The sequence below is a fragment of the Spea bombifrons genome, chromosome 1, assembly GCF_027358695.1.
Source record: "Spea bombifrons isolate aSpeBom1 chromosome 1, aSpeBom1.2.pri, whole genome shotgun sequence".
Taxonomy (NCBI): Eukaryota; Metazoa; Chordata; class Amphibia; order Anura; family Pelobatidae; genus Spea; species Spea bombifrons.
Genome location: NC_071087.1, coordinates 87,903,984 through 87,921,198, shown reverse-complemented (window position 1 = coordinate 87,921,198; position 17,215 = coordinate 87,903,984). Strand labels below are relative to the sequence as shown.

The 17,215-nt window shown below is 39.1% G+C and overlaps 1 protein-coding gene across 1 annotated transcript in view; it reads right to left on the bottom strand.

Moving 5' to 3' along the window:
* Positions 1 to 17,215, bottom strand: part of FBXO10 (F-box protein 10) — a 60,973-nt gene that overhangs the window by 9,157 nt on the left and 34,601 nt on the right. The window contains exons 6-7 of the mRNA XM_053465831.1: positions 9,359 to 9,429; positions 6,279 to 6,431 (exon numbers count right to left, since the gene is read on the bottom strand). Coding sequence (XP_053321806.1) covers positions 6,279 to 6,431; positions 9,359 to 9,429 — 224 coding nt within the window. The remainder of the gene's footprint in view (positions 1 to 6,278; positions 6,432 to 9,358; positions 9,430 to 17,215) is intronic.

Genomic DNA, 17,215 nt, shown 5'->3' with positions numbered 1-17,215 from the left:
GCATTCACTTGACTGAAACCAAAAATGACCCCCCCCACACCTTTAAAAACAAACAAACAAAAAAAACCACTTTTATTAAAAGTAACACACCAAAATTAGACAAAAAAAATCAACAACAATATATATATATATATATATATATATATGATAAACAGCAATCACACTCCTATCATGTCCAGGTTCTAGCATGTACTGTTAGCAATCATATATATATATATATTAATATTGTTATCAAATTTTTCTGTCCAATTTTGGTGTGTTACTTACTTTTAATAAAGGTGTGGTTAACACACCAAAATTGAACAAAAAAATATAATTGCTAACAGCAATCTCACTCCTATCATGCTCAGGCAGTTGCCGCGCGCATCGCAAGGGAGCAGGATCAGAGGTCTGCATTAACAGACCTCCCGCTCCCTTGATTTTTTTTAAAGACGGTTAGAGGGAGATCCTCGATCTCCCTCTAACCTAGCCTGCACCTCTAGCGGTGGACATTACTGTGTGTCACTGGAGGGGTGCCGTGCACACAACCAGTAGCGGACCGCCCCCCCCCGTTCTGTACGATACTGGTTGTGCGCACAATTTTTGTTCGTGCGCGCTCCCTCTTAAAGCTATGTTCGCACGCACAAGTGCACAGCTTAGAGGGAACACTGGTAATAAGTTGCAATTAATTTATTGTGCTAAAAATATTGAAACCTCCAGATACATTACATGTCCAGGTTCAGTGGAGAACACTTATAAAGGTCTATTTATACCCATATATTTGTGTTTTTCAGCAGTTTTTTATAACGAAGCACTGTTAACTAAAGTAACCCTTATTTCCATTTTAATTCAACATACCAATGTAGAGCCCCTAACTGCAACCTTTTAACCTATCACGGGCAATCCATGAATGTAATACATAAGAAGTCTTTAGAAAACCTGAAAGCCTTCAGAAATGGCGATTTAAGTGGCTTATAGAATATTTATTCTGATCTAGTCTGAAAGACAAAGGAGATGAATCAGAAAAACCTGCTTTTTGACATATCTTCACCCAATATAATTTTCTGAGGCATCCTTGTTACAACAATGAAATTGCATGCCTACTTAGATATTGCTGGTATAAGAAAATGTTGAATCACCGATGGCTGAATGATTTTCCAATGTTTCTCTAAATCACAGCTAATCCATTAAGTGAAATTGGGAATTTTGTCTCAGAGAACGCAGGCAGTTTGCAAACTCGTCTTTTGTTTGATCATCCAACAAACACATCGCTGGCTTTCCACATCACACAATGTGATGTTTCATCTTTAGACTCAATTAAGCTTATTCGATATAACATGGAACAGATAAACACTGCATTAACCCCTTAAGGACCAGGACATTTTTTATTTTTTGTACCCTTTGTGACCATGGCTGTTTTAACATTTTTGCAGCGCTCGTGTTCAGCTGTAATTCTTCCTCTCCCATTTAGTGTACCCACACAAGTTATATATTGTTTTCTTCAGGACAAGAAGGGCTTTCTTCAGATATATCCTTTTTTGATCATATCTAATTTTCTATAAAAAAAACAAAAAAAATATTTTATCTAAAAAAAACTAATAAAAAAACCTGCTAAATAGATTCTACTATTTGTCCTGAGTTTAGAAATACCCAATGTTTTTTTTTTTGTTGCTTTTTTCTGCAAGTTACTGGGCAATAATTACAAGTAGCGTTTTGCTATTTCAAAACCATTTTTTCCAAATCTGGTAATTCTGCCCCATGTGCTATGAAGCTGGCAAATGCAATTTATCCCATCAAACCACATATTTTTGAAAACTAGACACCCCAAGTTATTTTAAATGCTGGTATTTTAATCCCTTCCATGTACTCATTTTACCGCCAGCCTTCAGGTATGAATTTACCACTCCTGGTATATGTCACTGTCACACAACACCCCAAGATGTGTTTAGCAACATCTCTTGAGTACAGTGATACCCCCATGCATGGGTTTGTCTGGTTGTTTGGGGCTAAAAGGCCACATTTGGGAAGTGCGCTTTTTTCCCCCCTCTATTTTGGTCAGTCTGTACTTATGCCCTTTCTTTGAACCTGGCCACTCCAATTTACCCCATCAAACTATTCTTTTGAAGTAATAGTATTTTAACGCTTCCTATGTCATGATGATTGGGAAGATATAGGACTAATTTTAGCATTTGCTCATAATAATAACTTCTTTTTTTATTTTATTATTTTTGGACTTTCTTTTACATTTTGCTGGAACTGGATGGTTCCCCTGATGGTGACATCACTGCATAATTATTTTAAAAAAAATTTGTTTTAAAATATTTTACCAATCCCATAGTGATTAGAAAGCTGGGCTCCATTGAATTGCAAGCAAATAAAGCGATTGTAAATCCAGACAGGGCCGCAATCAGGAATGTGCTGCCAATATGACTGTAAGGGGCCCGGCCCTTCACAGAGCTTTAGTGTCCATAGCTTTCTTGCTTGTAACATGTGTTTATGCGCAGAGCCGTGATAGGTATGGAAACTTGGGGGGAGGCAGGGATGTAGAGATACTGGTGGGAAAGGAAAGCACAGGGGTATAGACACTGGGAGGAGAGGAAAGCACACTGAGTTACATGGAAATAGGGGAGTGGGAAAGAGAAGTGGTCACAATGCTGATGGGGGCCCAGGCACATATGTATGTGCTGGGCCCCAAAATTCCTGATGGAAGCCCATCCTAGACAGATGCCCTGTGTCCAATTCCTAACTAATTATGCATACTAAGAGTCAAATGATGTCAAATGCAAATCTTTGCTTAGCCTGTGAAGTTTCATCTCTGTAGGGAAATGAAGACAAAATACAGAGCATAGTAGTCACCAATGGTAATCAGGTACATAATCTGTACAAAATCATTGCATCAGGTATCATGATGCTGAGCAACAATGGACCAATCCTTGTGTATACTAGCAGGAAAACTTCAAAGAAGAGAAAGGTGTCTTAGTTGCTTACAGTATATCTTTCTATGTTTGCGGGCCATTTGTATTTTGTGTCTACTTGTCTTGTGGAAAATAATACATTAAAACAGGACAGTTCTCTGTAAACATGAGTTGCATTTCTATGTTGCCAATTATTAAAATAAAAAATTATTCAACTGGAAAGGGAATAGTTATTACAAATTGAGACATGCCTTGTGATATGCTGTTGATTAGGAAACAAGTTGCTTTATGCTGTATGTGTGTGGGGATCTAGCTGGCAGCCATCCCATCAAGAAGCTCAGAAGTGATGCACCTAGGTATTAATGTACATAATATACAAAGGTCTTGAAATCAGTAGTTCTTATCGTAGGGTAACATTAGGCTCTGTCTATGCTTCAACACTTAATAGAAAAAAAAAAAAATCAAAGGGACCTCTGCGGAGAGATTAAAATTGATTTTGTAACGAAAGAACCAGAGTGATTCAGGCCAACATTGTGATGTTTGACAGACATGAAAGGAAATCTTTGTGTAATTCCTTAGAGATATATATTTTGAGGGGTATGTAGACAAAGCATACACTTGCATAAGACCTATCATTATTGTCCATTTTGTATGCATAAGATAAACATTTAGAACTGAGGATGTTTTACCAAAAGCCCCCCCCCAATAGGGGAAGTGCCAGGTTACAATGCCTTTTTTAATACTTGTAAATTTATATTAATAAGAAAGATTGTAAGCTTGGGAGCTGGGCTCTCTCCACCGAATGGATCGGTTTGTCTTAGTCTGTCAATTCTTGTCTTGTCATATCCCTTGAATTTATGTATTGTATTAAGCGCTGCGTAAACTGTTGGCACTATATAAATAAAAGATACTAATAATAATAATACAGTGCATCCACATTCTATCTTATCCTATTGTTCAGCTCTACATTGGTTTTTTTTCTGCTCTCCTGCCTTATTTTTGGGGCTGGTGACTTTTGAAGCCACTAAACCTCTTTCCACACAGAAGCCTTAGTGAATAGTGTATTAAGGACACTAGGCCATGTTAATATCCCTTAAAAAACCATTAAAACTAAAAAGTTAAAAATGTGAATTTGGCAATCACAGGATAATATAATATGTAAAAACATAGAAATAAACAGCAGATAAGAACCATCTGGCACTGATGTAAACAGTGCGCATTGTTCATTTTAAGCCACTACCTATTTTTGTGCTTGTGTAGATGAATAATTCTTTTAATATTCCCTCTTTCTGCTCAAGAAAGCACATACTGTCTGTTGCCCTGGAAGCTTGATTAGTATGAGCAGGCTTGTGAGTTGTAAATATACCTGCTGAATGATGAACTCCCCCTGCCCCCCCCGATCCATTCTTTAGAAATATTACCTTTTCAGGTTACAATTAGCCTGAAATGTGTATTATATTGGATTGTTCTTTCTTAGAATTACTAATGAGACTTGCACGATGCGTGCTATTTGATATCATGTAACATTAAGGACACACAGCAATGGATGATAGGGAAGAGCCATTAGTGTTGCATGTGGTGCTTTCTATCTCTTAATTCTAAACTTTATTTCACCCTTGGTATAGTCTTAAATCCAGTATATCCCTATGCTAACCCCAGGCATGCTTATATTGCTAACCACACTAACCTCTACCACTTTGGCTCTTTTCCACTTATTCCCCCCTGTGACTATAAATCATGTAAGGTATCTTGTAAACCATGCACCAGTTTAGCTACTGTAATCCTTCCAAACCTTGGTTCGATAGACTTATCCCTTACATCTGTGTTGCAGCGACACGATAATGTTTATAATTGTGTACAAGCTGACAGGAACATTTATTAAAGGCTTTCTTCCACGGCGAATAAAGGTTTTTGAAAATCTGGTCCTCTGCTCAAAGTTGGTAATCTACTTACTGCAGAATGTTGCAGCACTGATATAGCACCGGAGGCTTGAAGCTGGACTGATGGGTTTAGAGTAATTTCCATGCCAGCTGTGCATAGGGCAATTAGTTCTCTGGTGTTGTTAATAGAGAAGAACATTGAATAGACACACAGATACCAAAATCAATTATGGATCTTATGCAATCTTCCTGCTGAGTGAAACCCAGGCACGATATTTTTTTCCCTATCCAACTACTTCATGTTTGGTGTTTCTTTTTAGTCAATGACTTTAGAGAATGCACATTTTGCCATAGGTACACATGAAACCATCAGGGGTGGACTGAAGAAGGCAAAATACTACATGTTGCTATATTAAGGGTTATATTGTTCGACTTCTCGACGTCTATAACTGTGGCAAAAATGTGCATTGGGTTGCTCATACTGTTTGAAAGGATCCATGAGTTTGCATGGATCCATTGTATCCATGAAAAAACTGGTCTAAAATAGTTTGCTTTTTGTTTGTAACTAGCTTAACAATTTTAAACCATTTTATTTCTATTCACAAATGCAGGGTACAGTAAAGAAGGAGGCAAGGCACTAACAAAAGCAAGCACCACAGTCTAAATAAAAACTGCTACGAGAGCTAAAGGTTTTCGCAACCACCAACAAAAGGGGATGTATAAGGTCACACATAGGCCCCTACCCAAATCTGATTCATCATATCCACAGCTGGTACTTTACTGTAAACTTGTAATAGGCTGCAACACTAGCCTTGTAAACAGCCATGGTCCACTAGCAGGGGTACACACTGCTCAGCAGAGCAATGGCCTGAATTTATAAGATAACTCCTTACACTGGCCTACAGAGCCCTTAACAACCCTGCACCCCTTATATCTCTACCCTCCTATCCAAATACATTCATAACCAACCTGTTCGTTTCTCTCATGACCTTTGTCTTTTTTCTACCGGCATCCAGGATTTCACACGTGCTGTATCCCTCCTATTCCCCATTCTGTAAGATTTTCTTCCACATATGCAAATTCCAAAAGCTCTCTGTAAACCCACCTATTTTGGGAAGCATACGACCTTTCACCAGAACACTCCCAGCCAGCATGCTGTCTAAGCCATCTGAACAAATAATAACCTCCAGAGCTCATCCTGACTCAATCAACTCATCCAACCAGTCCTCTCCTACTATTTCACTTTCCCTACAACCGACCAGAGTGTAAGCTTCCATGAGCAGGGCCCTCTTCTCCTACTGTACCAGTTTGTTATTGTTTGTGATTTTAAATGTATCCCACCTCCTCTAATTCTAATCTGCTGGTGCTATAAAAATAAATGTAATGTAAGGAAATGGGATAAGCAGAAGATTTTAATACATTCTATATACACTATTAGGATTCCATCTAAGACAGAACACGGTATCACAATACACACAAGCACAACCAGTAAGCTTTTATTTACCGTAAATGGTGTTTCCTTCTATGAGACCTTTCCCTCGCTCTCCTACTACAACTCCATCTGAATACCCACAGCATATAAGATTACTCCTCAGGACTGGATCACCACCTCTTCTGATATCTACTCCACCCCACTGATTTTCACGAATCACGTTTTCTGTCAAGGAAATTAAAATTGTCTTATTAGTAATAGTACATACACAGTCAGAAAATATATGGAAATATCTCATTGTTTTATGGTTTCAATAATAAACTTTGAGAACGTGGCAATTAGCCAAGAAGTACTCAGAACTTGTGCTGTAGACCAGCATCTATTTCTTTAGAAACATCAAGGACCGTATGCATTAGGCAATGAGCAGCATATATTCACATTTGTTGGGTATACCCTCACGCAAAAAGGTGTCTGGGCCAATTCCTCCCCCTCTAGGTGGCAAGACCCGTGACCCCTTTTTCATGTCTCCTCATACTGATTCAAAATAGTTTAGAAAAAGGCCCTTCCAAACTAGATTGCACCGATCCAGGTCAGAAGGGCTCTTTCTAAACTATTTTGAACGGGCACGGGGAGACAGGAACTTATTAGGGTCACGCTACGTCACGTGACCCCACTATGAAACAGAGGCTGTCCACACAGTGTGTCAGCAGCCAGAAAAAAAGCTGCTAGAGCGGTGAGAGGTAAGCGGGGGCGGGCGGGAGATGGGATGTATGCGATTGTATTTATGTATGTATGCGAGCATAGATGTGTAATGAACATGGATGTCTAGTATTGTGTGTGTATGGGAGCAGGGCCGGCCTTTGGGGTGCGCGACCTGTGCGACCGCACAGGGCGCCACACTCCAGGGGGCGCCGCCGCGGGGTCCGCCGCCGCCGCAGCGCGGTCCGACGCCACTGCCGCCGCGGGGTCCGCTGCCGCCAGTATGGGGGCACCCGGCACCCCTCCAGAGACGGACAGTAATGTCCGCCGCTGGAGGAGCAGGCTCGCAAGGGAGCAGTATCGGAGGTCTTTAACAGACCTCCGATACCGCTCCCTTGTGATCCCCGCGGCAAAAGCTGCTGTGCGCCGGGGTTTGCTGTCAGATCCCGGCGCACAGCACTGAAGCCGCGCCCACCGGTCTCCGTGCCCTCTGACCCGGAAGAAGAGAAGACAGAAGAACTAAGAAGAAGAGCGAAGAGGAGGCAAAGAAACTGAAAGAGGAAAGGTAAGAAAGCATAGAGTGACAGTGAGAGTGGATTGGTGTATATGTGTGGTTTGGTATATATGTGTGGTTTGGTATATATGTGTGGTTTGGTATATATGTGTGGTTTGGTATATATGTGTGGTTTGGTATATATGTGTGGATTGGTATATATGTGTGGATTGGTATATATGTGTGGTTTGGTGTATATGTGTGGATTGGTGTATATGTGTGGATTGGTATATATGTGAGGATTGGTAAATGTGTGGATTGGTGTATATGTGTGGATTGGTATATATGTGAGGATTGGTAAATGTGTGGATTGGTGTATATGTGTGGATTGGTATGCCTGTGGATTGGTATATATGTGTGGATTGCTGTATATGTGTGGATTGATGTATACGTGTGTGGATTGGTGTATACGTGTGTGGATTGGTGTATACGTGTGTGAATTGGTATGCGTGTGGATTGGTATAAATGTGTGGATTGGTATAAATGTGTGGATTGGTATATGTGTGGATTGGTGTATATGTGTGGATTGGTATGTGTGTGTGGATTGGTGTATATGTGTGGAGTGGATTGGTGTATATGTGTGGATTGGTGTATATGTGTGGATTGGTGTATGTGTGTGGATTGGTGTATGTGTGTGGATTGGTGTATGTGTGTGGATTGGTGTATATGTGTGGATTGGTAAGGGTGTGAGAGTGATGGGTGTTATGCTGTACCATTCCCAATGTATTTTTCATTATATAATTATGCTCTAAAGTACATCATAACTCCCATCACTCTATACTGTTCCATACAGTGGCAGAGCTGGGAGGCAGAGGCCTTGCACCCTCACCGCAGGACTTCTGAAAGGTAAGTGAACTTCAAAGAGGGAGAGGGTAGATAGTTAGGAGGGGGTAGATAGGGAGAATGGAGTGAGACGGGGTACATAGGGCAATCATACTCCTATCATGCCAAGTAGTCTACGAGTACATCCTGGAATCTGCGGGCATGATAAGAATGTGATTGCTGTTAATCATATATATATATATATATATATATATATATATATATATATATAAATATTGTTATTTAATTGTTTTGTTATGTGTGGGGGGGGTCATATTCGGTTTCGGCCAGGTAAATGCTGCACTTTTGGTTTCAGTCCAGAATTTGTTTCGGTGCATCCCTACTACTAAGCCAGACAATGAAGTGGTAGGCCTACACCACATCAATGTTTGGCGTAGTATATAGTGATTGGGGTTTTGTTACAAGTTTTGATTCCTTTCTTTTTTTGGGATGGGGGGGCGCCAGACGAGTAGTCCGCACAGGGCGCCAGAACACCTAAGGCCGGCTCTGTATGGGAGCATGGATGTGTACTTGTACCAACCATTATAGAAACCTGGAAATTAATGTTAGGCTTTTTTCTTGTTACCAGTAGCCCATGATTGGCAGACTTTTACTTTCCATCGACTAGACCGACTATGGACGTAGCCCACTTCTGAGACTTGAAAGTGTTTGATCTAAAATTATTATGGGAGTTTTATCTTCTGTTCTTTGTCCCCTGTGTCTGTGACCATGACCTCAATGACTCCCATCATCACTCTAGATACATAACGAGCCATCTCTACGATTTTTGATGTTATATCAGTTATTGCAAAGAAATCGTAGATAGGTTCATGCAGCCAATCTGTGCCAAGAATAGTCAGAGGAGAGTAAATCTTTAATTTATTTACTTATACTTACAGAGTACTTTAACATGCATTCTTCTTTCGTCAGCTAAAAAAAAAGCTAAATGCCAAACATATGCTTTGTATGGTAGGCTGCATATACTATATTTAAAAATTACATATCACGGCACGTACAAAGAGATGGACAATGCTACTAGTAGCTTGTCCTTTTATTTATGCTGCACTGTCAACAATACCTGTTATTTGGCCTCTTCCATTTTCATTTACCGCAATTCCAGCAGCAAGTCCTTGGAAAATATGATTGCCACTGCAGAACAATACACACATATGTTAAAATCATCTTCTAGCATCAGTGCTTCAAAACCTCTCATTTTTCAAAAACCTACATTTTACTGTTCGCCTTACTGATACCTCTTACTGGTCCAATGTGGAAAAAGACATAAAGCCACATAAGCTTTGAAGAGACCACTGTGACTTTACATCTTTTCCTAGGCATTATATAAAAAATATGTGTGTCATATATATATATATATATATATATATATATATATATATATATACACATATATATATATATATATATATATATATATACACACATACATATATACACACACATAAACACACACAAACATACACAACAAACCAACCTTATATGTACATCAAGGGAGCAGTCACCTATACTTTCTGCATCTATATAATCAATATTTTATCTTCCATTGTATGAATGTAATTGGTAATCACACATAGTTGGGAATGAGAAAAAAAAGAAGAGGACATATATGATTGATATATTATCCTCCCTTGTATGAATCTAATTTTAGATTATTATCCTCCCGTGTATGAATATGATTGGTAATCACACAGACAATCTGTAATGCAGGTTTTGCCATAGTTTGGGTACAGGACTCTTATTCCCTTAATAACACAGCATTTTCAAAACCATTGTAATGAGAAACCAAAACATGATCAGATATGGATAGTTTTAATAAATTGATTTAGTAGTCTCAGACGTTGTGTAGACAACAGTTCTCTTCAGTTACTGTAATCATACAATTCACCCAGGCTTGAACATTTCAAGAATGGGACATAGCAATTTGGAATTCACTTTAGAAAATCTCTGCTATACTGGGGGATTGTGCTAGGAGTACCGGTATATCTTGTAGAATATCCCTTCTGTGTTTTCATTTTCTTTTAATCAAGCATTCTATGTACTACCACTTTCAAAGGGTATTATGATGTACGACATGATAAGATGCATCCTTTTATAAATATAGAAGGAAGGAATAATTTCCGCCTGAGCTGCAGTCCTACAATCAGCATGCAACACAAATAACTACGCAGTGTGACAATCCCTCTACTATTGTTGTCGGCATGCACTCCCCTCTTCTAGTTATCTTGTTCTTGATGATTCATTTCCAAGGAATAGAAATAATCAAAACAGGCCTGATGTGCAGAAAAAAAAATGCACAATAACTATAGGTGTGGTTGTATTGCATCTATTACCAAAAGAATAGTACCTTTCAAATAGAATTATTCTGAAAAAGTTGCAATTAGACCACTACAACCACCAATCTTTCATCCTACGGAGATTAAAAATAGCGTATGCAACAACTTTCTCCATGTACCTGTTGAATCTGCTGATATGTTCTTCATATTCTAAGTCAAGATTTTGAGAGCAACTGGGAACCCAGAAAGCTGGGGGAGGCGAGCCGTAGCAAGGCATACTTCCCAGGCGCCAGGTAGTGATTTCCAGTTGCCATGGTGACCTGGCGCCCAGGATTTGTCAGGCCCTGGGTGAGGTAATTCTTCAGAGTACAGGTTCAGTATATGATGCAGCTTGTGCAAAAAATGGGTTGTGGGACTAGGGCAAATTAAGATAAATTTCTTTGTAAAGCCCAGTCTAACTCTAGAATACCTACGTCTAAAGGGTTTCAGAAGTGTACATAGTAGAGTATTAGCCTTCTTCTTAAAAGGTTAGAAGTGGAAAATTGCTTGCCTCTTCAAACAAGTCTGCCTGATGCGTATAAGTTAAGACTAAATTGAAATGTGAATGCTCAATCAACTAACTATATCATTAAAACTTTGTGTAGGCTAATACCTCTACATTATTTCAAGTACTATCCTCTAACAGATCTTGAGGTACATAATCATAACCCTGCCAGTGAGCAATATTTTTTGTCTGAGGATATTTGTTCGCATTCAATATGTAATAAAATTAGCCTTTTTGTTTCAGTGTAGGGAAAAACAGCATACAGGAACCTTTACATTCTTATATATAATTTGTTTTTTCTGTAAAAGGTCAAATAATAAAAAGTAGAACATACAAGGATATGATGGGTACGCCAATCTACTTTCTCCATCAATGACCAAAACATACATTGTGCTGTATTGTGTATTATGTTGGCTGGAGGCACGGTGAATTGGAAGGGCAAAACAGATTTGTTTTGTGATCTTCGCCAGGATTGAGTAGAATGAAGATCAGAATATGGATGCAAGAGTTCCCAGGACAATGACAACCCTCCTGCTACAGGAGAAAGGAAAGTTAACAACGCTGCAGGGAAAGCAACCTGAAAAGGTTCATTCATCAGGGACTGTACCATCTAGTTTCAGATTTGAAAAACTTTTAAAAACACACACAGCATTAGAAACACCATTTCTAGCACTGCTGAATGTTCAAACCCTTACCAAAATAAGTATTAAATCATGTAGATACCAAATCACTTAATGATAGGTTGATGCCTGTCATACACCTACTACAATTTTATAATTCTTACAATTTAAAAAGAACTGTCAGATCTCAAAAGAATGAGAACCAGGAACGTCATAGTTGGAGAACTGCATTAGCGTTCTCCGACCACCAAGAAAAGCTTTAGCAGCTTGTTCTTTCACTCTACCTGGCTCTATCCTAAGTGATTTATAACATGTTCAATCTGTACTCCTATTTTCAGGTTCTTGTGCTTTTTACTTCCCCTCTGACACTATTTTGCTGTATGGTAGTTTTGGCTTGTTCCTTATTTTGGCTCTTCTTTTTTCGGTTACTCCATCCTTTGCCTAGGTAATGACTAAAAACATTTGCTTGTGAGACTGGCCCTGGAACTGGACTTTGACAGCTCCGACCACTGTGGTTTCAAAAAAGGTCACCTTCACCCCACTGGTGAACTTAAATTGTCATGCTTAAATCCATCATCATAGAGATTATTCAGAAGCACAAATAGTTCTGAGTATTATAATGTCACAAAAACTATGAAAACATCTTAATTTTTTGTGTCATTTTATGCAATGAAACCTTCACAGTAAAGAATAAAGTTAAATAGCTACTGAAACACACTTGCTTAACAATATCAAGTGAAACAGAACCTTTAAGATTAAGTTGCTCATTGCATGAAGATTAAAAACTAGGCTTAAAAAAATCAGAGCAGACAACAGTTAGTCCCAAGTGTTGCCCTGTAATATGTGGAAAACAGAGTAAAATTCCTTCACTTTGTGCATCAATAAAATAAGGCACTGGGGTTTCATCAGTCCCAAACCTTGTAAATATCCAACCCTACCCAATATTCAAAAAGCCATGTAATGTCTAGCTCCGTAGCAGTGGAAATGTAACGTAGGCACTCTCAGTTTGTTCTTTGGAGCCCTTTTAAATTATAGTAATAAAAAAATTCAAATTCAAGAAGGCTGTGCTTGGGGTGTGGAGCTTGCATGTATAGTGTTGTTTATGTCACAGTATGGCATTAACATGAGTGTGTCTGTCAGCATATAGCGTTAGAGTGTGTGTTATTGTATGGTGTTAGCATGTGTGTACATGAGCATAGAATGACAGCATTTGTGTGTGTTACTGTAAGGTGTTTGTGAGTATAAGATGTTAGCTTGTTACGGTATGGTGTCAGAATGTGTAAATGTATGTTAGTGTATTGCAAGCTCGACGAACCCTGGGCACCAAGAAAATTAAAACATGATTATCGACCCCTGACTTAAGGGACATTGCATTTCCTTTAACTAAAAAACACTTTGTAAATCCACAATTGTGATTCAGAATACAGCTGTGAAAGGAACTAAATGTCCTTATTCTCTTTACTTTTTCCCCCAAAACAAACTTGATTACCTTCTAAATTTATGGGCTATTCCATAAGTGGATGAAGGAATACATAGCTTGTACTGACCTTTGGGGATGTTACATTTGCAGCCTTTGAACTGACCAGCAAGGACATAGCTATATTAAACCTGAGTTATTATTAGCAAATACAATAGTGAGGCCTGAAACAAAAGCTATGGTTTTTCCATGTCAGAATCTTTTAATAACGTTACAACATCATTACCAAATCTCTAGGCAGCCATGTAGCTCCGAAAGTACTTTAAACGCTTTACAACATAAGACAGCGGCTCAACCTCCATGACATAAAGGTTTCTTGTTATAAACAATATAGCAAAAAAGTAAAAATATGTAATATGTTTCCAGTTATTTAAAGGCACAGTCAGGCAAGTTTACTGCATATGATAGCCGAGTGTCCCCTTTAAATTCTTTTTTGTAGCTTTGAAAATGAATGGATGAATTTATCAGATTCAGGAATTTGCACTATTTTCTTGGCTTCCCAGCATCATCACTTGCATGAGCTTGCTAGTGTGCACACATGGCATACTCACAGCTAACCAACTCCAGTGACGACTCGTCCCTGAGTTCCAGGGGCTCTTAAAAGGGCCCCCCCCAATCCTTTCAAACGTGAAGAAAGCACTCCAATTGATTCCAGTAAATTGCAGTTTATTGAAGTTCTTTAAACAGGCCCTTAAGGGGGCCTTTTTATATGTTTAGACAAGATAGCGGAAAAACAAGTGCCACAGCAGTGGTGCCTTTATGTTATTTGTGAGTACCAGAGCTGCTGCTGCAAATATCTATGCATGGACTTGTCAAACAACTCAGACTGATTTACTTTTTTAGCATGACCATGCCGTTATAGAAACCTAATAATACTCCTCGGGCTCCCTCTTCCTTGTAGAGTGTATTTATGTAAATACCGCAAACTACATCTTTTAAAAGTGGATGTCTTATGACAACAAAACACTGAGCTGATTCTTCATAGCAATGCTAATAAAGTCCTGCTTATGCTATTGAAGTCCCATTCCTCATAGACTTTAATTAACAAAAGGAGACCTCTGGGGTTTAAGACTAATATATTTTTGGTGTGTTTATCTAGTTGACTGGGACAAGATGACTGGCCTAAACATTAGACATTTGCAAACAGTCAATCAAAACGATTCAGACAAAGTTTTCGGTTCATTTTTGGCCCATTGGTTTTTTAGAATTTTTTTATTCACGACTGAAATTGTTGCTCTGTGCTCACATTTACTCCTGTTCATTCCCTCAATGTTTCTCAACCTTCTTTGCCAACCACTTTCTCTTCAGCCAAAAGCTTCCACATATTCTTTTGGTCCCTTAATGTTCTTGCCTTTATCTTCTATCATTGTGCGCCTAAATGGTAGCGCTTCCAGTGAGGTCCTTGGGGGAGAGGACATCAGCAAAAGCACTTCTATTTTGGTGGAAGGTTATGTCCACCAAGATGTGGAGGAAGATAAAATAGGTAGAAGACAGAAGATGAAGAACAAGAAGATGAGGAAGTGGTTGGCAGAGAGGGTAGGGAAACATTTAGAGAGAATGGAAAGAGAACAGGAATGAGAGTGTGAGAAAGTGAAAGAACCTGCCAAAATGGCAATGCTTCGGGTGTCGTCCTTGAGGAGAGGATGTCAGCAAAAGCGCCGTGATTTGGGTGGAAGTTCCCCTTAGGGCAAAATGGTGGTGTCACGGTCAGGACTACTTGCCAAGCCGTGACTGTGTGGAGGGCATGGGCATGAAGGGGTTAATAGCACCAGGCCTCTGGATTTACTAACTAGACCCCTTAACAGGGCATAAGTTACACCAAATTAACCCCCAAATCCTGCCTGTATCCCCCCAGGTAGTCTGCCACCACTCACGATTTTGATACCGGATTCGTGAGAAATCCGAATTAGAACCTTTATCTCTATATATATATCAACCCACCCCGGGCAAACAACATATATATATATATCCTGTAGAACTTAATAACAATACGGTAACGTGTTATCCTCTCTTAGGGTTTGTGGATATCGATACTAGAGCCCAAAGACAGACTTAGATTTTGAATATTTTAATAACAAAAAAGACAAAGATTACACAGTGCCAGAATTACAAAAAACAAGACATACAAAATAAAAATAAAACGGCAAACAGTTCTTACAAACAATGGGACTTAAACACAGGACCCTCACTCACGAGTTTCTCCAATAAGTAGGCCTGTGGGAACTCCTTAAGTCCAGACGGTTCTTACGATGTTGTTCCGATCAGAGTATATCATGGAGTTCTGCTTTGAGGTCGCTGCATTGTCCCTAAATCAGACTTTTGCAAGCAAACGCCCCTCTGACCATATGACTGATTATATGACACCAAGAATCGGGTCCCATCTTTGATGTGCCAATAAGTTATGGTGGGGTAAAGGTGATGGAAACCCCTCCACTTAAGATAGGAATGGAATTCCTATAACCAAGGATCCTTATCTGTTAGGCCATGAATCACCACAGGGGTCCTTTGGGAAGATGACACCTCTAGCCAGAACAGATACAGAGGGCATTCACAAAGAAACACATTAAATCAACCTCAGATTAACTCATTGAATTCTTAAACAAAGAAACTAACCACCTCTGCTGGGTTACCCTTCCATGCATCCACTACATTATATGAGTTAATCATGACAGGTGGCACTTCCGTTGACATCCTCTTTTCACCTAATCTCCAATCAGGGAAAAGGACGTCACCAGAAGCGCTGCAATTTGGGTGGAAGTTCACCTTAGGGCAAAATTGCACTGTTTTCCGTGATGTCTCCTTCGCCATTTGAAGGATCATAGGAAAGGACGTCATCGTAAGCTCCGTCATTTTACCCTAAGAGGGAAATTACGTCCAAATCACGGCACTTTTGTCAAAATCTACTCCTCCAAGGACAGCACTGGAAAGGGCTGCAATTTTGGCAGGCTCTTTCACTCGCACTCAGGTTATGCCCGTGAAGATATGGACGAATATAAAGTGAGAAGATGAAAGACCGAAGGTAGAAGAACAAGATGTGGAAGAAGGTGGCAGAAGCGGTCAGCAGAGAAGAAAGGGAAACACTTGTGAGTGTGTGAGAGAGAAAAGGAATGAGAGTGTGACAGAATGCACGTGAAAGAGCCAGCAAATTTTGGATGAAAACTTAGCTTTTTTGCTTTGTTTTCTTCCACTTCGTGGGGGGACTGGCCTTGTTTTCGTGGCTTTGTACAAATAACCAAATTTGTACAAATCCAAATGCACAAGTCTATTAAATATACACAAAAAAGCTGTTACAAAGATTATAATCTTTGAAAACTCACTTTTGATACAAAAACATTATACTGCATTTAAAAATTTAAGCGATACCAGTACAGAAAGACCAATGGGAGGGGGGGCTGCTTTATTCATGGAAATAGTGGTCTTGTTATTGCTAGAAATATTTTTGTTCCAGGACCAAACACACCAGTATGTAGGCCCCCTGCCAATTCAGAGTTGTTGTTCAGTCATGGAAGAAGGTAGAATTGATTGCCCCAGCAGGGTGCTGATTTACTTTACAACAGCAGGAGTGTTACAATAGATAATTGCGCAGTTACAATATGTGATTCTTATATTTTTCCAAAATAAATGATTCCCACATTGTTTTTCTTGTATGCATTCTTCGTGCTAAAACAAAAATTTTCGTATTTCTTTTATGTTGGCTTACGGCTGATTTTATTCGCTAGCTACAGAAAAGCCTAAAATACTGTATGTCGCCTGGCTTCTTCAGATATTTTTCTGTTTAACGGGTTTTCATGCCATCTTCAAATAACTTGCTTTTGCGTTTGAGTTCACTTAAATTTAGCTGTTGCAAAATATGTTGATTATACTCTCAAAAAAATAAGTTTTATCTTTTGTGCATTGCTGCTTTCAATTTAGCATTGTATATTTACAATTCCAAGGCATTTAAAAATGTGAGAATATATTTTTATATTCTAGGTAATCATTCGGGTACTTAAAACTAAAAACA